Genomic DNA, 20,709 nt, shown 5'->3' on the forward strand with positions numbered 1-20,709 from the left:
TTGCTTTTAAAGCAATTGTGAAATTGTGCAATACTGTCACTTCTTAGTTTTAATCAACCAGCTGTTGATTTTAGCAGCTGTCACTAATAGCTACCCTGACTGTCTCCCTGCTCTGTATGAACTAAGAAACAAACAACCCTACCAACTGAGTAAAGTCCTTCCTAAGGTACAGCGAACAAGGGCAAGATTTTGCACACAGGATTGTCCTTTGATTCTAATTTAGTGGCCTAAGGCAAGAGATTTTGTCATCCTGGTTCCAAATAATCCTGCCTCTGTTCATCTGCCTTGCTCTAGGAGGCAGCACAGGAAAACCATTCATATGTGGCATTTGCTATTAGGACAGAAAGTGATTTTCATAAATGAAACTGCTGGATTTGAAGCCAAGGGGCCCAAGGCCAATTTCCCTTTGAGTGAATTAGAAAATGCAGAAATGTGAATTATACAAGGTGTTTCACTGTTGCTTAAAATAGTTCTTTCCTTATATGTCTTTTTCATACTGAGAAGATATCATATAGCCCTTCTGTGTATTTTTAGAAGTAAAACTTATCTCACCAAGAATTCAGACAAATTGTACAACATGAATAGAAAGAAAGCGGGTGGGAGTCTGACGAAATATAACTGTAGTGAAAATACGTGAAGGAAACCTTAAGAAAATCTGAAGGAGAGGTGACTAACGGATCTTCTGATGGAAGAGTGAAGCACGGTGACGACTTTGGGGGGAAATGGAGAATCTAGCATCTGTGTGCCTTGCTTGTATCAAGCAACCTCCTCTGGACAAGCCTGAACAGGATCTGCTAGGGAATGAAGGGGATTTACAAGAGTGGGGCTTTCCAAAACATGTTGCTGTTTAGCTGGAAGGCTTATGATAGCCAAACCACAAAGTGTTCTCTAGAAAAATATGTCAAAATTATGTTCTCTTCTACTGCTAAGAGAATATAATCTTTTCACTGTATAACAACTGTGAGTTCTGTTGCCGGTAGTAGGGAGAACATTCAGATCTACTACGCCTGAACTTTTTCTTCTAACAATTCCGGGAATACGAGTCACAAAGATTCTCCAGCAGAACCCTGACTTGTTCAGCAATTCCGTCTTCATCTGGAATTAACATCCCAGTCTACCTGGGCCCCAAATATGTCTGTAACTCCCATGAGAAGATAATCCTCTGAAAGGAAAAGAGAACACCTGTATACCTTCTTTTCTTTCTTCTTCTCCCACCCAAGCATCTACCACACTGCCAGATATGTAAGTGCTCAATAGATTATTATTTGGAATGAATGATTTCTATCTGATTTTTTTTCCCTACAGCTATGCAACTGTAACATAACGGGTTTATCAAATACAACGTAAACTGCACCGGCAGCCTTTTCTTTAGTCCCACGGACAGCTGTCAACAGGCTTCTGAATGCATATGAATTCAAATTACCCAGGCTAAAAAGGACAAAGGTTATCAGCGAAGCCTCACTTTGGAGTTGTTTCTTTTCTATGAGAATTTGTGTGGCCTTAATCTTTCATATAGAAACAATCAACCCCTTCTTTGTGCTCTGACTCCACTCAGGTACTGTGACATCTGCTAAACATATATTATAACATTTATTGCTTTTAGGTAACATACCTCTGTATGCTTAAGAAGGCCTAGTACATTGTAAGGCACTCAATAAAGCCCATTCAAATGAATAAAAGTTATAAACAAATGTGTACTTCTCTGCATAATTTCCACACAGACTAAAAATTCTGAGTGTTTTATCTCTTTCTAAAAACATAGTAGGTGCGTACCTGTCCTCTTTATTGACTTGAGAATAATATGATCTCTGTCTGATTGCAGAATAGAAGGAGAAAGCCTCATTCAGATAGCTGGTCTCAGATGTGCGTAGGCTATGGAAAAAAAAAATCTTCATATTTGACAGTGTCTCAAACCATTTATGATGAATACTTGTTTCATTCCTCTGCTATTCCTCTACACGAGGGGATGGGAATGACTAAACTAAATTTGAATCAGCAAAGCAATCATCACATCACCCTTACAATGTGTAAAAATAATGGTAATTAAAAAAAAAAAAAATACCTCCCCACTGCTCCCAAGCCTTTTTTGATGGCAATCCAAAGTACATATTATTTTTGTTCTTTGAAGGGATTCTCCAAACAGCATTCCACCCAGTTACATCTTTCATGACCTTCCCCGAATCCATACACAGTCATTTGTCCTTTGGTTCATTTCTTCAGTTTTTTTCTCACAGGACTCAGAAATGCGCTAATCAATGTGAACCTTCAGAGGGCGATGTATTCAGTTCTCTAACATCGTTAGTTTTACAAGGGACTTCTTAAGAAAATATTCTACCCGAAAGAGTGATTTCAACAGGGGAATGATGGGTGGTATCTCAAAAGACAGGAAGAGGAAGAAGTTCTATATAGTCCAAGCTTTTTATGGTATAACTGATATCACTTTATGAGACCTAGATTCCTAAAAGGACTGCTCTTCCTTGCTTGACTCATCACTAAGGATGTAATCAAAATTATCTTTATCTGCTTCACAAAACCTTTTAGATATATCTTACAGGTATGAGTTTTAAAGTATTCCCCCCAAAACCACTCATTCAAACATACAAGTTATGTATTAAGGTTTAAGTGAAGCGTTTATCTAAAACGGAGATCACAATCATTTAAGTTATAAATGCGTCTGCCCAAATAAACTGTTTGGAAGGTAAGCCTTTTAAGCAAATAATGTTACTTGGATTATGGAAGATCATTTCATAAGACTGTTTTGATTACTATGATCTGGGGTTTCATTTGTACCTCCTTAGTTTTCCCTCCTACCAAGTAAGTATACTTCTGCATGCTGTGTTTAAACCAGGATAATGCTTTATTTTTTTCCATACGCAATTCACTTACTAATAATGGTAGTATAGCTGCCCAATCTTAGAAGCAATTTCCCCTATTTGCCACCGCTTCAAGCCATACCGATTATCCAAGACTTGTCTGTTTTACATAGGAGATAAGAAAATAGAAATAAGAGACTATAAATTCCAAAAATAACCAAATCTGTAAATTTAATAGGATAAAATACCACCCAATTCAGAATTCAAATTCATGAATTTTTCATGAGATTTCAACATCATCATTCAATTAAATTCAAAAAGCAGTATTAAATGTCTATTTAAAGTAAGTTGAAATATGAAAAGAAACCGTTCTGAGCTAAGCTCATGAAAATTAAAAGCAATACCCCCAAACAGCTTTGACCAATAAACAATGCCTACATTAGAATGAAACCATGAATCAGCCTACCTATGTCACAGTTAATCTGAACCATTTCAGATATGACACTGTCTTTAAAAATCAGATGAGAACATTACATTTTAAAATCTTAAATAAAAAGGAAAAAAATCAATTCATTTTCATTTGTGTCATGAAGAGGAAATATATTAAAATGCACCAAGAGATAAAAAGGTCAAAAGTGGGACTAATATAAAATGGACCTTCACTCTCCTGTAACTATAAAATTCCTTTACCGATGCTGCTGCTGGAACTTCCAGAGTTTGGTGTAAACATCAAAAGTTCTTCCAAAATAGGACTGCCACTGCTTCTGCCCATATTGTGGCAAATCTCTGTAATACAAACAAACATGTATTAAATCAATTTCTTATGCTATTTGGAAATTAGGTCTTGTGATGGTACAAACTGGATATATTTAAAACATTTGCATTCAGGCTTTCTTTTACTTAAGTTTATTCATCATTGAGAGACAGAGACAGAGACAGAGACGGAGCACAAGCAGGGGAGGGTCAGAGAGAAGGAGACACAGAATCTGAAGCAGATTCCAGGCTCCAAGCTCTGACCTGTCAGCACAGAACCCGACGTAGAGCTCGAACCCACAAAGCGTGAGATCATAACCTGAGCCAAAGTCGGACACTCAACCAACTGAGCCACCCAGGCACCCCCAGTCTTTCTTTTAAAAAAAAGTAACAATTTTGGGAGTGGAAATGGTTCTATAACAAGAGCTCAGGACATGTTCTTTCCTATTCTTCCCTCCTACCTCTGTTCATCCTTAGTCTCCTTTGTAGATGCCTGTTCCACGAGGTTTCTAGCACTCTCTTCCCTCTCCCTGGCTGATATTATTCACAGTCACTTATAGACTGATAATTCCAAATGTTTATTATCTTCATAGAAGAACTCAGCACTTTGAAAAACATTCCACTATCTAGAAGTGGATGTGCAGGTGGTATGGTTGTCCTCAATTCTTCTATCCTCTCCCTATGGGTGACACTATACATCCCTGTTCTTGGCCCTGGTGACTCACCGTCCACCCCTTAGAGACAAACTCCTCCCTGTCATAAGGAACATGGGCCTGGCCTTAAGACTTGCTTTGGCCAGTGAAATACAATGGCAAGTTACCCACACCATGTCTGCGAAGATGACGTAAGAGATACTACATAGTTCAGCATTTTTACTTCCCAACAACCTAAGACCAAGATAGGGCTGTTCCTCAGCCTGGAACACAGAGTAAGACACACTTAATGGAACCTCAGAACTGAAGACATCTTATAGCTAACATGGGAGCTAGAAATAAGTCTCTACTGTACTAACGCACTAAAATGTTGAAGTTGTTACGGCAGCCTTATTGAGAAAAACCCGGTACAGAAATGGATACCAGGAATGGGTTATTTCCATAACAAATACACAACATATGTAACACTGGCATTGGAATTTAGCAGCACCAAACCGTTACTGAAGGCTGGAAAATGATGACACATAGAATACAGCGGCAAAACAGCATCTGCCTGCAATCACTTGGAAAGGAGATGAAGTGACTAACGAACTTACGGATTTATACAAAGAAACTGGGAAAAGTATGTTACTAGCCCTGGATGCTATTAGCTGCACTTAACAAAACATGAGAAAGATGAACTCAGAAAAGAACTAGCTACAAGCAGGGTTGAAAGGAAAAGGGATAGCCCACGAGTTCCAGAACTTTCAGAATTGAAAGATAACAACAATTTCTAATGCATACAAGTAAAAGATACAATTGAGAGATGCTGGCTATAAATGCCACTTACAACTGAGTCTCACTCTCAGGGCAAAACCTCTTCATTAAAGCCCAAGAATAAATCCATGAGGGACACCTGGGTGGTTCAGTCTGTTAAGCCTCCTACTTCAGCTCAGGGCATGATCTCACAGTTCGTGGGTTCGAGCCCCACGTCAGACTCTGTGCTGACAGCTCAGAGCCTGGATCCTGCTTCAGAGTCTGTGCCTCCCTCTCTCTCCCTGCCCCTCCCCAACTCACGCTCTGTCTCTCAAAAATGAACAAACATTAAAAAAATTTTTAATTAAAAATGTCATTTTTTTAATTAAAAAAATAAATCATTTGACTTGACTAATATGACAGAACTAGAATTGCAGTCATCAATTTTCCCTTATTCTTGAGACTCGGCTCTATTCTATTGGTTTTTCTATTTCCTCATTAACATTCTGTTAATTATTACAGCTTTATAAAAAGTGTGGCATCTTTCTTCTTTTTAAGGAACACCACGGCTGTTCTTGATTCCCTGTACTTGCCCATGACCTTTAGCATTAGCTTATGAAAGTTCTACCAAAAAAAAAAAAAGTCCTAATGGGTTCTAATGAGACCTCAATGAATCTAGACATCGATTTGGAGAAATGCCATATTAAAAATAATTTTTAGTGTTGGGGCACCCGGGTGGCTCAGTCGGTTAAGCATCTGACTCTTGATTTCCACTCAGGTTATGATCTCATGTGCGGAGCCTGCTTGGGATTTTCTCTCTCTTTCCCTCTCACCCTGCCCCTCCCTTGCTCACACTTGCACTCTCTCTCAAAATAAATAAATAAACATTTAAAAAAAAATAACACAATTAAAAGAAGTAACTTTTAGTGTCAGTAGTATCTCTTTCCATTTATGTTGAAAATAATCACTAAATTTTACAATGCTTTGCACAAAGGTCTAATATTTCTTAGTTCACATTACTACAATGTCTCATATTTTTATTGATTTGTGAAAAGTATCTGTATTTTTTAAGTTATGTCTTTAAATTATTTTTTGATGGTGGAAAGTTTCAGACATATACAAAAATAGAGAATAGTACAATGAATCCCCATACACCATCCCAAGCTTCAGAGATAATAAATTTGGGGCTGATCCCTTCTACCTGCGGTTGTCAGATAAAAGTGTTCTTGTTTGGGGGCCCTCCACTCCTTTTCATTAATCTACCTATCTGTGGTAATATAACTTTGTCTAAATCAATACCCCTCTGATCACCACTAGCACTATTTTCAATTAAGAAAAGAAGGGCAGGCTATATTTTAGAATGATCCCTATAACCCAAATGTCTACTAAAATACTTAAAATAGAGAAACACTGAAATGTCCCATAGTAAAAGGAGAGACTTTTAAATATAAATTCTCTCATTTAACCTAAGTTCAACTTGTATAAAAGAAATCCTTTATTATTATTTTTTTAATGTTTATTATTTTTTTGAGAGAGAGCAAGTGAGCGAGCAGGGGAGGTGCAGAGAGAGAAGAGAGAGAGAGAGAGAGAGAGGGAGGGAGAGAATCCTAAGCAGTCTCCGTGCTGTGAGCACAGAGCCCAACACAGGGCTCAGTCTCACAAATCGTGAGATCATGACCGGGGCTTTAATCAAGAATGCAACGCTCAACTGACTGAGCCACTCAGGCATCCCAGAAACCCTTTATTTATCTCACATAAGTAAGTAAGCTGAATGTTCTTGGTAAACTATACTAATATATAGAAATTTGAGGTAGTATTTTATTGTTTGGTTGTTAGGGGGTGGAGGGAGAAATCCTTCCAGATTTCATACATACACAGTATTTGTGTATACAGGCACAGTATTTATCTTGTTTTGTAATGTCAACTTTTTCACTTAATATACAATTAACATTTTTTCATGTTTAATATAAACATATGTAGCACGGTGTATAATACACATACATATTTGAGATTAGAAGAAAGAGACCCCCCCCACACACACTCACACACAAAGCTGCTATATATTTTTTAATTTACTTAACAAAGGATACATAATTTCATGGAAATAAGACAGCTACAGAGCAGAAACAGATATAGCTTATGTTTGTAAAGCATTTCTCTTTTTTTAAATTTTTTAAAATTTATTTCTTTTGGGAGAGAGAGTAAGAACACAGGGGAGGAAGAGAAAGAGAGGGGAGAGAGAATCGCAAGCAAGCTCTGTGCTGTCAGCACAGAGCCTGACGTGGGGCTCAAATCCACAAACTGTGAGATCATGACCTGAGCCGAAACCAAGAGTCGGGGGCTTAACCAGCTGAGCCACCCAGGCGCCCCTGTATAGCATTTCTCCTGCCCCAGTCAGGTATCTTGCTATTGGTGACACTTGCCCTGCAATTAGACAAGGTATAGTTACTACATATAATTCTACCAAGTGCTAAGAACTACAAAGGCCAGAGAATGTGATGTGAAATATGATTTCTACAATCAAAGAGCTTATTATTTAGTTAAATAGAAAAGACTAGGGGCGCCTGGGTGGCACAGTCGGTTAAGCATCTGACTTCAGCCAGGTCATGATCTCGCGGTCCGTGAGTTCGAGCCCCGCGTCAGGCTCTGAGCTGATGTCTCAGAGCCTGGAGCCTGTTTCCGATTCTGTGTCTCCCTCTCTCTCTGCCCCTCTCCCGTTCATGCTCTGTCTCTCTCTGTCCCAAAAATAAATAAACGTTGAAAAAAAAAATTTTTTTTAAAAAAAGAAAAAAAAAAAAAGACTAACACATGTACAGAAAAAGAAAAAATAGCACATAAGTATTAACTTATATGGTACTGAATAAAAATAACAGAAGACTGTAGAAAAGAGATATATTGGAGGGCTTGAGGAGTCAGGGAAAGCTGCTTAAAGAGAGAGATATGGATACGCAAAAGAGAAAGAAGAGATCATCAAAGAGAGAGAGAGAGAGAGAGAGAGAGAGAGAGAGAACTAAGATAATATGTAAGAGGAACAAAGGCAATTATCAGCTAATAAAACCGGAGCCAGACCTCATTCATGCAACTGTGGACAGCTAGTGGTGGATGGCCTCCCTCAGACATCTCACCGTTGCCTGGCTGGCAGCAAGGGTGCTGGGTCATGTGTTTCTTCTCATCCAATAGGCTAGCTCAGTTTCCATGAGGTTGGTTGCAAGGATCCCAAAAGCAGCAAAAGAGAGGGCGGCTCTAATGTGCATCGTTCTTTTTTGATTCTTTGCATCATGTTTGCACCACCCCATTGGCTAAAGGAATCGTCACGGCCAAGCCCAGAGTCAGTGTGGGAGGGGATGACTCAGGGGCATGGATACGAGGAAGGGAATGATTTTTATAGGCAATCTACCACAGAGATCTTATATTTTTTTCTTTCTTTTTCAATTTTGAAAATAATATAAGTCTCTTTTTTTTTTATTTTTTTTCAACGTTTATTTATTTTTGAGACAGAGAGAGACAGAGCATGAACAGGGGAGGGGCAGAGAGAGAGGGAGACACAGAATTGGAAACAGGCTCCGGGCTCTGAGCCATCAGCCCAGAGCCTGACGCGGGGCTCAAACTCACAGACCGTGAGATCGTGACCTGGCTGAAGTCAGACGCTTAACCGACTGCGCCACCCAGGCGCCCCAATATAAGTCTCTTTTAAAACAAAAATGCTAGACAGTATATAGAGTAAGAAGTAAAAAACACCCTATTGTTTTCCCCCTCAATTCTAGCTCCCAGAAATAACCACCATTAAGGATGGATTTTCTATGTACATTTAAGTAAATATGTGAGTTTTTCTATTATTTTACATAAATGGGATCAAACTACATATAATGTTCTATAACACGCCTTTTCACATGTCTTTTAAATTTAATAATATGTCAGGGTTTTTAAATACACACATAATTATATCAACATTCACTGTATACAGTAAACAAACTATTTAACCAATCCCTTATTAACATTTATATTGCCTCTAGTTTTTCCCTGTTATAAAAATGCTGCAGGGGCGCCTGGGTGGCTCAGTCGGTTGAGCATCCGACTTCGGCTCAGGTCATGATCTCACAGTCTATGAGTTCGAGCCCCGTGTCGGGCTCTGTGCTGACAGCTCAGAGCCTGGAGCCTGCTTCAGATTCTGTGTCTCCCTCTCTCTCTCTCTCTGCCCCTCCTCCACCTGTGCTCTGTGTGTGTCTCTCTCTCTCTCTCAAAAATAAATAAACATTAAAAAAAGAAACGATAGCCAAGTTACGGAAGCAGCCCAAGTGTCCACGACTGATGAATGGATAAAAAACATACACCATGGAGGGGCGCCTGGGTGGCTCAGTCGGTTAAGCGGCTGACTTCAGCTCAGGTCATGATCACACAGTCCGTGAGTTCGAGCCCCGCGTCGGGCTCTGTGCTGACAGCTCAGAGCCTGAAGCCTATTTCAGATTCTGTGTCTCCCTCTCTCTGACCCTCCCCTGTTCATGCTCTGTCTCTCTCTGTCTCAAAAATAAATAAACGTTAAAAAAAAATTTAAGGGGCGACTGGGTGGCTCAATCGGTTGGGCGGCCGACTTCGGCTCAGGTCATGATCTCACGGTCCGTGAGTTTGAGCCCCGCGTTGGGCTCTGTGCTGACAGCTCGACAGGCTTGGAGCCTGCTTCAGATTCTGTGTCTCCCTCTCTCTGACCCTCCCCCGTTCACGCTCTGTCTCTCTCTGTCTCAAAAATAAATAAACATTAAAAACAAATTTTTTTAAATGTTGCAATGAACACCTTCATACTAATAACTTTGAATAGTTATGTGATAATGAGTAAAAGGTAAATTCTGTAAGTGGAGTTAATAAGTGAAAGAAGATATGCATTTCTCTACCAGATGTTAAGACAACAAATCAAAAAGCAAAAGGTTTCCCTACATGAAATTTTCAGGTATACGTAACACGAATGAGCTCCTGACTGCATTTTAAAATCCATTTCCATTATCCTTATGATAAGGAGAAAGTCATTTCAGATTATAGAAATAGGTTAACTACAGACACCAGTTTCCACATTTATTGCAAGTTTTCCTCTTTTTTAACGTCTCCATGTACCTCCAGCGAGAAAGAGCTAATCAGATATTTTAAAATTGAAGTTGCCGCCAGAATCTTTAAGACTCTTATCATGTAGCTGCTGCTAGGAAGACTGTGTTATTACATAACAGCATTAAGTTGCAACATCACCATCACCTCCACGGGAACTGACAACTCTTGGGTGCTTCTTTACCGATAGTGTGTGAAGTCTTTAGGCAAATTTTCAAGGAAGCATGTGCTTCCAAGTTCTTCCGAGTTTCCCAACTGACAGATTTAATAAACCTCAGTAATACATTCTGTTACGAGAGAAAACAGAACTAGATACAACTCAGTGCTCTGTGTCATGACTATGTATATAATTTCAAGTGTTCAGGGTAAAGGGCTTTACGGAAGGGAATTTTGTATGAGGGCTGAAAGCACATAATTGGTGATCCAAAAGGCAAAAACAAGTAAGTGGTAGTATACAAACATTTTCTGATATAGCTATGAACAATGCTGGCCAAATTCTATAGTATTTTCCTCAAAACAATTTAGAACATCTGCCACCCCAGCCATAGGGGCACCTGGGGTGGCTCAGTCAGCTGAGTGCCAGACTCTTGATTTTGGCTCAGGTCATGATTCCAGGGTCGTGGGATTGGGCCCCGCGTTGGGCTTTGCAGTGGGCATGAACTCTACTTAAGATTCTCTTTCTCTCTGCCACTCACCCCACTTGCATGCTCTCTCTCTAAAAATAAACAGACAAACAAATAAATACATACATAAAAATAAAAACAAAAACTCAGGGGCACCTGGTTGGCTCAGTCGGTTAAGAGTCCAACTCTTGATTTCAGCTCAGGCCATGATCTCGCTGTTACTGAGTTTGAGCCCCTGCATTGTAAGTGCAGAGCCTGCTTGGGATTCTCTTTCTCTTTCTCTCTTTCTCTCTTTCTCTCTCTCTCTCTCTCTCTCTCTCTCTCTCTCCCCCTAACCCCACGCTCGTCAAGCATGCACATCCTCTCTCTCTCTCTCTCTAAATAAACAAACTTTAAAAAAAGTAATAATTAGAGGCACCTGAGTGGCTCAGTTGGTTAAGCATCCAACTTTGGCTCAGGTCATGATCTCCTGGTTTGTGAGTTCAAGTCGTACATCAGGCTCTCTGCTGTCAGTGCAGAGCCTGCTTTAAATCCTGTCTCCCTCTCTCTCTCTCTGCCCCTCCCCTGCACATTCTCTCTCTCTCAAAATTAAGTAAATAAATATAAAAAAAAATAAAATAAAAAAATAGTAATAAAAAAATTAAAACGCAGCTATACAGACAGGAATTTCTTTTTCAACACAGAGTTAAATTTTTGTTTAGCTTCCTAAAGGCTAAGTCCTGTGACCACCCCTTCTCTAATAAGACCTATCACAGAAGCTAATATACATACCACTATAATTTGATTAGAGTCTAAAACTAACTAAGGTATTTTATAAAGAGGTTTAGACAAATTCCTCTACTATTCAGAGCTTGACTATGGTTTTAAACTCTGAATACATCATTTGGTTATTAATACTGATGTCAGAGATGGGAAATTAATGGTCCATAGAATTAAATTAAATGGGGCTCTGTGAATTATCCTGTAAGCTAAATGACCTGATATTTCACTTTTTGCAAAGGCACCTATGTTATAAATTGACTGCTCATATTCTTCTTCCAAAGCGTTAGTAGAAATTGAAAGTATGACACTTATCTCGCTCCTTTTGTTTAAATCCTCAGCTCTACGAACGAAAGTTCAGAGACTACAGTAGCAAAAAGTGTCGTGCAAATGATTAAACCTGGTTCTTATCTCAGAGATGTTTCCAATGTAACGCTGAGATGTCAAAACTTAGGAAACCTCTTCTGGGTTTCTATAAATCAACCATCCTAACTAAGCGGAATTAGCTAAGATGGCTGACACCCACCCACACCTGACATCCCAGCCCGATAGCCACCCTTCCATCCTCACGTCCGTCCTCCCTGTGGTGTGCTGCTGTGCACCATGTCCGCCATCTTGTAACTCTCTCCTTTCTGTCCCTTCTGTTCTTTTCTACTGGCTTCTCTTTCCTTAGTCCCATAGTTAAATGCTTGGCTTCTCTAGGGCATATATGTGTGTATGTAAACACATTTACACACACACACACACACACACACACACACACACACACACTAAGGATCAAGGACCTTAAGCGAGTTGTCTGGGAACTTATGACCAGTAAATTGTTGAACTACGATTCAAATTCAAACCTTCTAACCCCTCATCTAATATTCTCTTCTTTGCACCATAAGGGAAAACAATTGAGATTTTGATTCTACGTTAGTAATTTCTTCTCTGTGAGCTCATTCTGCTCCCCAGGTCATGGGATGCAATTGACCTCCAACAAAGCTATGACCAAAGCTCTAGTCAAAGGCATAACTCAACTCCTCTGAACAAGGTTTTCAGTCAAGGAGCACAGTGTCCCATCACACATTCTTGTTTACACAGAGAAGACTGTATTACATACAGTGACATCTTTGTTCTAATCCATGCCTCTGTGTTCATTTGTACGCCAGACAAAATTGTGTTCAGGACTTGCAAGGGCAATCAGCAATTCCTTGTTTTAACACCGGCATGTTTGTTTTTTTTAACCAACTGGCATACCTGGTTTCCAAATTTAGGTTTAAGAATCGATCTGTGAGTTGGAAGGTGTTGGGGGTATCCACAGGTCTAGACTGTTAAGGCTGAGTGTTTCCTTTGGGGAGGATATCTTAATGATACCACTATATCAACTTTTTAAAATTTTATTCATTTTTGAGAGTGAGAAAGAGTGCACACACGCGAGCACATGTGGGAGAGGGGCAGAGAGACAGAGAGAGACAGAGAGAGAGACAGAGAATCCAAGCAGGCTCTGCACTGTCAGCACAGAACTCGACATGGGGCTCAGTCTCACTAACCGTTGCTTAATTGACTGAGCCACCCAGGCATCCCAACTCTTTTGTTTACTGAAGAGGGAGAAAAGCTTTTTTTGAATGAGAGATTAAGAAAAAATGCACAAGAGTGCTTGATTAGGTAGAAGGTGGACATTCCCTTTATCTCTGCATCCTGCTCCCATCGCTAGCCCTGTACCTAGAATGGTGTGGGCACACAGAAAGCACTTAGTACATTGTTCCATTCCTAAGGATGGTTTATGAATTTGAATAACTTTGAATAATCACCCTTAGTTTGAATTTGGAAATGCCAAGCCAAATTAAGCTACGGAATGCTGTCTTCTCCTCCTGTGAACCAGCTCCAGGGGAAGTATACAAAATCTTACACTCAGAAATACATTTATTTTCCACTGGCCCCTTGCACATAGAAAAAAAAGGTTGTCAAGTTTTAAAGTCCTCTAAGGTGTTGCTGTCTTGTCCCTCCAAAGGTCTGTGACTATTTTGTAGGTATGATGTTACCCAAAGGAGTTCTACAGATGTGGATTTCTCAGAGAACCAAGAAGATGAGTGCAAGAAGCCAGGAACTGCGTCATTCCTACATCATTAGAGTATTCTCCTGTGTCACCTCCAGAGAAGAGGCTATCAGAGCTTCCCTGTAAGTTTTGGGATCCTTACTCCTACACTAAGGAAAAACTTCTCTGAGGTAGCACTTCCCAAATTAGAACCCATTGTATTAACATAAGCTATTGCTTATATGCCAAAGTTTTGTTTTTCTCATTTATGAGCCAAGAAAGTAGGTGCTAATGAGGTTGTTTTGAGGATTTAGTGAAATCTATTATTCTTAAAATCTTTCCTTTTTCTCTTTACACTACTCCTGGAAGATCTTAGAAGATCACACACAAAAAGACAAAAACAAAACAAAACAAAACAAGTAAACACAAATACCTTCCCCCTTACCAATCCCTGGTCTAACCCACTAGCAATTATAAAGGTGAAGATGTGTCGGGGCGCCTGGGTGGCTCAGCCGGTTAAGCTGAGACTTCGGCTTAGGTCACGATCTCACGGTTCATAAGCTCAAGCCCCGAGTCAGGCTCTGTGCTGACAGCTTGGAGCCTGGAGCCTGCTTCGGATTATCTGTCTTCCTCTCTCTCCGCCCCTCTCCTGCTCATGATCTGTCTCTCCAAAATAAATAAAAACTAAAAAAAAAAAAATTTTTTTTTAAACATTTTTTTTTTTTTCAACGTTTATTTATTTTTGGGACAGAGAGAGACAGAGCATGAACGGGGGAGGGGCAGAGAGAGAAGGAGACACAGAATCGGAAACAGGCTCGAGGCTCTGAGCCATCAGCCCAGAGCCTGACGCGGGGCTCAAACTCACGGACCGCGAGATCGTGACCTGGCTGAAGTCGGACGCTTAACCGACTGTGCCACCCAGGCGCCCCAAAATTTTTTTTAATAAAAAGGTGAAGACGTGTATTTTTGTTCCTAGCCAGGCCTGACAATTAAGATCTTAGAAAACGGTAACTTTTTAGGTCAGGTTATACTGAACTTTGATAGTCAAAAAGAACTCATTAGAAATATACTCATCTATTTTAGTGTTTAAAATTTTGGTATATCATTTAAATAGCTGATTTTCTGGATTCTGGGGAAAGGACAGCAGCATAGTTTCAGCTACTCAGGTACATTCCAAAAACAGACAGAAACATTAGATAACAAAACCAAAACCCCAAACAACATCTTCAGCAAAAGTAAGTGTTATGTCACTTCAAAATTCATATGTTGAAGTCCTAACCCCCAGTACCTCGGAATGTGCATTTGGACATGGGACCTTTAAACAAATATAGGAATTAAATTGAAACAAGGCCTTTTGGGTGGGCACTAATATATCTGACTTGTGTCCTATAAGGAGGAGATAAGGACACACACAGAGACACCAGGGATGCGCACGTATGGAGGGATGACTAGATTTAAGTACACAGTGAGAAAACAGCCATCTCCAAGCCAAGGAGTGAGGCCTCAGAAAGAGCCAACCTTGCTAGTACCTTGATCTGGGACTTTTAGCCTCCAGAACGGTGAGATAATAAATTTCTGTTGTTTAAGCAACCCAATCTGTGATATGTTGTTATGATAGTCCTAGCAAACTAACAGAGTAAGTAATAAAGTATCCTTCAAATCCCCAAATACAGGTGGGTAGGGACAAATCACCAACAGCCAAAAGACCTGCAGGCTATTGGCATCTGTACAGGAAGAGACAGAAGAAACAAACAGGGACATCTGATGGACCTGTGAAGAAGAGAACCCCAAAACAGCCAGTATATATTCTCCAGAAAGCCCAGTGGATCATTTTGTGAACAGAAGCTAAAAGTGGGAGGAATTGTGCCTGAATCAACAGCCATACATGGGTACTGAGTACCTGAAAAGTGGCTCATCTGAACTCAAATGTATGTTAAGTTTATATAAAATATTCAGGGGGCACCTTAGTGGCTCAGTTGGTTGAGCATCCGCCTTCAGCTCAGATCATGATCTAGTGATTCATGAGTTTAGGCCCCGCATGAGGCTGTCTGCTGTCAGCATGGAGCCTGCTTCGGGTCCTCTGTTCTCTCCTCCCTTCTCTCTGCTCCTTCCCCACTCATGTTTTTTTTTTCTCTCTCTCTCTCTCTCAAAAATAAAAAAATAAGCATTAAAAAAGTTAATAAAATATTCAGTGTACTTCAAGGATTAAGTATGAAAAAAAAGAATGTAAAAGAGCTCAATAATTTTTCTATATTGATGACATGTTGAAATAAAGTATTTTAGCTATATTAGATCAAACAAATTATTAACATTAATTTCATTTTTGCCTTTTTACATTTTTTAAGATCTGGCTACTAGACAATTAAAATCACATTTGTGGTTCGTATTAAATTTTTATTAGTCCACACTTCTCTCCATCATGTGACCAAGATATCCACTGCACTCTGGTGGCAGTCTACCTCAAACGCATGTGCAATTCTTTTGAGCAATAAGCCACAGAAAACCAAAGTATTTATTACAAGCTTGTACAGCTACTTTAAGCATCATCTTTGAAATAATATATACTCTACTATGTTTTTAAACTTTTTAAAAATGTTTTTATTTATTTTTGAAAGACAGAGAGAGACAGAGGATGGGTGGGGGAGGGGCAGAGAGAGAGGGAGACACAGAATCTGAAGCAGGCTCCAGGGTCCGAGCTGTCAGCACAGAGCCCAAAGTGGGGCTCGAACTCACGAACCGTGAGATCATGACCTGAGCCAAAGTTGGATGCTCAACTGACTGAGCCACCCAGGCGCCCCACAGATACCCTACTATTACCGGTGTGCAGAGCTTGCCTCAAGGAAGGTATGAATTTTTTGAGGAAAGAAGAGAAGGAAGACGGAGGGGCAGAAAAAGAAGGAAGAAAGAGGAAGGAAGGGTTGCAGGAGGGGAGGAAAGGGACAAGGGAACAGACTGTCCATCTCCCAGTTACCCTTTCCTACTTAGGAACTGGGGCATCCTAAAAATAGGCTCTTCAAGGAAGTATTGTGGGGGATTTCTTCTTTAATTTGAAATATTAGAAGCCTATTTAATCAAAACAATTTCTGCAGTTATTTTTATTTAAGACCATTATACTTCACTTTGGCACACTTCTCTGTCAATGTATATTTGTGGCCTCCAGTGCTTATTTTGGCTATGTGTATTTGCTCTTCCAGAGTCAAATAATCAGTGATTTGGAGGCCTCTGCTGTCTCAAAGCACCAACAGTCATGGGTATCACTGGCAGGGACAGCTGTGTATCTCAAATACATGTCTCAAGATGCTGTCTTATATAATCCCAGCAAGTATTCCATTCTGCTCCGGCAGTCTTAGTCACCATGGTAACTGGAACCCTGCAAGCACTGGGGTTTTTGATCATTTTCTGACAGTATTCAAAGATATTTCTAACATGATTCTCACTTCATTACTACTGTAACTACATGCAAGAGCTATTAAAGGAAAAACACCATTCATTTTATCTATTTCTCACTCTCTTGGTCTATGTTTTCTTACACAGTGAGTGGAAACAGCTTATTTATTATGCACATAATATAAGGAGATATTTTCAGGCAAGAAAAACACTTCGTTAAGATATTCACATCTAGGGGCACCTGGGTGGCTCAGTCAGCTAAGCATCTGACTTCGGCTCAGGTCATGATCTCGTGGTTCGTGAGTTCGAGCCTCCCACAGGGCTTGCTGCTGTCAAAGCAGAGCCCGCTTCGGATCATCTGTCCTCCTCTCTCTCTCTCTCTCTCTGCCCCTCCCCCACTCACGCTTTCTCTCAAAAATAAAATGAACGTTATAAAAAATACTCATGCCTAGGAAAATTAAAAGGTTCTGAGAACTTAGATGAACGACGTAATATAAGGTGGAAAGACACACCTTCAAGGGCAAAAAGGGAATTTATTACGTCTAAGTAAGACATTATATAGAAACTCTGAAGCCTTTCATGAACTGAAATGCACTTTTTTGCTCTGCTCATAAGGAGTTTAAAAGTCCAAGTGAGAGGGAACACAGGGGGTTGTTGAGGTGCTAAATGTTCTGTTGGTTTCTTTTTTTTATGTTTACTTATCTATTTTGAGAGAAAAAGAGAGGGCGCGCAAGTAGGGGAGGGGCAGAGAGAGGGAGAGAGAGAATCCCAAGCAGGCTTTGCACTGTCAGCACAGAGCCCCGTGCAGGACTTGATCCCATGACCTTGAGATCATGACCTGAGCCAAAATCAAGAGGCAGACACTCAACCGTCTGAGCCACCCAGGTGGCCCCATATGTTCTATTTCTTTATCCAAGTACAAGCCACATGGATATGCTCCATTTGTAAAAAATACATTCATAATCTTTGTACTTTTCTGCAAGTCTATTACACTGCATTGTAAGTTTAATAATTAGTTTGTGAACTCAAGAAAAATAGAGAAAGCATGAAGGAAAGCTAGCCAAAATTGATAAACACTAACAGTGAGAGGAATGTCAGGAAGGAAGGGCCCCATGTTAAAGGCTATGCTACTCTAGCTGGGTCCCTACTTTCCCATTTCCCCAAGTCCCAAAACTGGTCCAGACCACCACCAATGTATTTCTTCTTCTCTATAAGCACTATGATCCTGTTTTCTATTCAGACCAACATAGATATAAAGAGGGAAAACAACTAAAAAAATTTTCTTTTCATTTTTCCCAAAGAAATCCTCTCTATTTCAAAAGAAATGCACTAAAACTGTATCACCCCTTGAAAAGCAGAGAGGTTTTTAATTCGCATAACTCAAAGAGCTACTTTGGAGAGGGAATGGGAGAGCAGGGTGGAGAAGAATGCCACACACCCCACAACCACCACCATGGGGAACTCAAACACAACCTACAGAACTGATAAATAGAGGCCTTTCCAACCAAGGCCTAATACTGAACAAAGCATTTTCATTTAGATAAACAAGCAGAGAAAATACACACCCCCATATGTACCAGACATTTTGAGAAAATCAACCCCCAAATATATTTGGTCTTTGGTTAGGGACCAAACTGGGCAGTAAAAGCAAACAGTCCCCGCTAAGAGCTACTAGGGTATACAGAACATCAATTTAATATAGAATTTTTGATAAATCAAGATCATGAAGAACATACTGTTTTTGTAATTCGCTCTTTTTCATTTATTTATCCACCAAATCTTTTTAATAATTCGATATCATTCTGTTTGTGTGTGTGTATGTGTGTAAAACAGATGTTCTTAAAAAGTGAAAAAAAGGAAGAGAATCAAAGTACTAATCTCTCAGGAAACTTCACACTTGCACTGCCATTAGCTACATCTCTCTCAAACAGCAACCCAAAAGCATTCAGAGAATATATATACTTTACTCACCATATTTATTACAGAAATAATTAAGGCTGTTTAAAATAAAGAGGGCCCTGGGCGCACCTAGGTAGCTCAGTTGGTTAAGTGTTCAACTCTTGATTTCGGCTCAGGTCATGATCTCACAGTTCATGGGATTGAGCCCTGCATCAGGCTCTGTGCTGACACTGTAGAGCCTGCTTATGATTCTCTTTCTCTCTCTCTCTCTCTCTCTCTCTCCCTCTCTCTCTGTCTCTATCCCTCCCCTGATTCTGCGCTCTCTCTCTCTCTCAAAATAAATAAATATTAAAAAAAAAAAAAAAAAATTTTTAAAGAGGGCCCTGTACACAAAACACTGAAAATAAATCCCTGATGAATTTGCTTATCCATTCCTCTAGGCCAAAATTTATTATTATTATTTTCAAATTTTATTTTATTTTATTTTTTAAATATTAATTTAAATGACTTATTTGATTTCTTTTTGGGAGAGTGCAAGCAGGGGAGGTGCAGAGAGAGGGGGGCAGAGGATCAGAAGCAGGCTCTGCACTGACAGGCTGACAGCAGGGAGCCTGATGTGGGGCTTGAACCCACGAACTGCAAGATCATGACCTGAGCTGATGTTGGACGCTCAACCGACTGAGCCACCCAGGCACCCCACGATTCTCAAATTTTAAAAATAGCACTTTGGGGAAGTACTACTCCACATCTGGGAGGCAATCAATATATTAGTATAGAAAATACTGCTTTCAGGGGTGTTTGGGTGACTCAGTAGGTTGTGTCCAACTCTTGATTTCAGCTCAGGTCATTATCTTGCAGTTCATGGGATCAAGCTCTGCACTGACTCTGCTTGAGATTCTCTCTCTCTCTCTCTCTCTCTCTCTCTCTCTCTCTCTGCCCTTTCCCCGCTTGCATGTGTGTGGGCGTTCTCTCTCTAAATAAATAAATAAACATAAAAGAAAGAAAAAAAGAAAGAAAGAAAGAAAGCAAGCAAGCAAGCTGTGGCCACAGTGCCAGAGTGATATAATGTAAGTTAAGAAAAAAAAATAGTGCTTTCTGGGTAGCAATTTATGGTATCTGCAAGTTACACATGTATACTGACAAAATTATTGACTTAACAAATGAAGAAGGGAAATTTCAAACTGATGAAATTATGTACTGAATATTTCAGAAAACAAAGTCAAAAGGATTAATTCTTTATTTCTTTTTAAATGTTTATTTTTGAGAGAGAGAGACACAGCACAAGCAGGGGAGGGGCAGAGAGAGAGCGAGACACAGAATCTGAAGCAGGATCCAGGCTCTGAGCTGTCAGCACAGAGCCCAAAGTGGGGCTCGAACTCATGAACCATGAGATCATGACCTGAGCTGAAGTTGGAGCCACCCAGGTGCCCAGAAGGATTAATTCTTGGACCCGATACAGTTTCAAGAGCTCAAGAACTAAACTGAAATAGGTATCACAAGCATATTATAATAAATTTCTGTAACAATAAATAAACAGTCCTAAAGATTAGATCTCGTGTAACCTCTCCATGTATTAGGTTTTCCTGCCATCCCCACAGACACAATTTTACTCTGCAATTACTTTAAAACTAAATAAAATCAAAAATTCAAAAATAAAAATAAAATCAGTGTGATCATTAAAATGGCACTTTAAAAAAAGATCAAAATGAGACACATTTGAGCTGTTAAATTGATCTGCACAACAAATTTAAATTTAAAATTTGCACATTTAGGGGCGCCTGGGTGGCGCAGTCGGTTGGGCGTCCGACTTCAGCCAGGTCACGATCTCGCGGTCTGTGGGTTCAAGCCCCGCGTCAGGCTCTGGGCTGATGGCTCAGAGCCTGGAGCCTGTTTCCGATTCTGTGTCTCCCTCTCTCTCTGCCCCTCCCCCGTTCATGCTCTGTCTCTCTCTGTCCAAAAAAAATAAATAAACGTTG

General features: G+C 40.0%; 1 protein-coding gene and 1 long non-coding RNA gene across 8 annotated transcripts in view; one reads left to right on the top strand and one right to left on the bottom strand.

Annotated features, from left to right (window-relative positions):
• The window catches only part of SCAI (suppressor of cancer cell invasion), a 158,103-nt gene that overhangs the window by 58,905 nt on the left and 78,489 nt on the right, over window positions 1-20,709 (bottom strand). For 6 of the 7 annotated variants that reach the window (XR_015243057.1, XR_015243056.1, XR_015243055.1 and 3 more), the window contains exons 4-6: window positions 3,504-3,599; window positions 2,887-2,973; window positions 1,774-1,872 (exon numbers count right to left, since the gene is read on the bottom strand). Coding sequence is in view for 4 of the 7 variants with exons in the window: in XM_086684007.1 (XP_086540133.1) it covers window positions 1,774-1,872; window positions 2,887-2,973; window positions 3,504-3,599 (282 nt within the window). In the remaining 3 variants the exon portion in view is untranslated. The remainder of the gene's footprint in view (window positions 1-1,773; window positions 1,873-2,886; window positions 2,974-3,503; window positions 3,600-20,709) is intronic. The other variant, XM_086684008.1, reaches the window with a different exon arrangement.
• LOC147575060 (uncharacterized) lies at window positions 992-13,697 on the top strand. The gene is made up of 2 exons (XR_015243061.1): window positions 992-1,242; window positions 13,443-13,697. It is a non-coding gene; the product is annotated as an uncharacterized LOC147575060 (long non-coding RNA).

Source organism: Puma concolor, chromosome D4 (genome assembly GCF_028749965.1).
Source record: "Puma concolor isolate L17-30 chromosome D4, mPumCon1.1.hap2, whole genome shotgun sequence".
Lineage (NCBI taxonomy): Eukaryota > Metazoa > Chordata > Mammalia > Carnivora > Felidae > Puma > Puma concolor.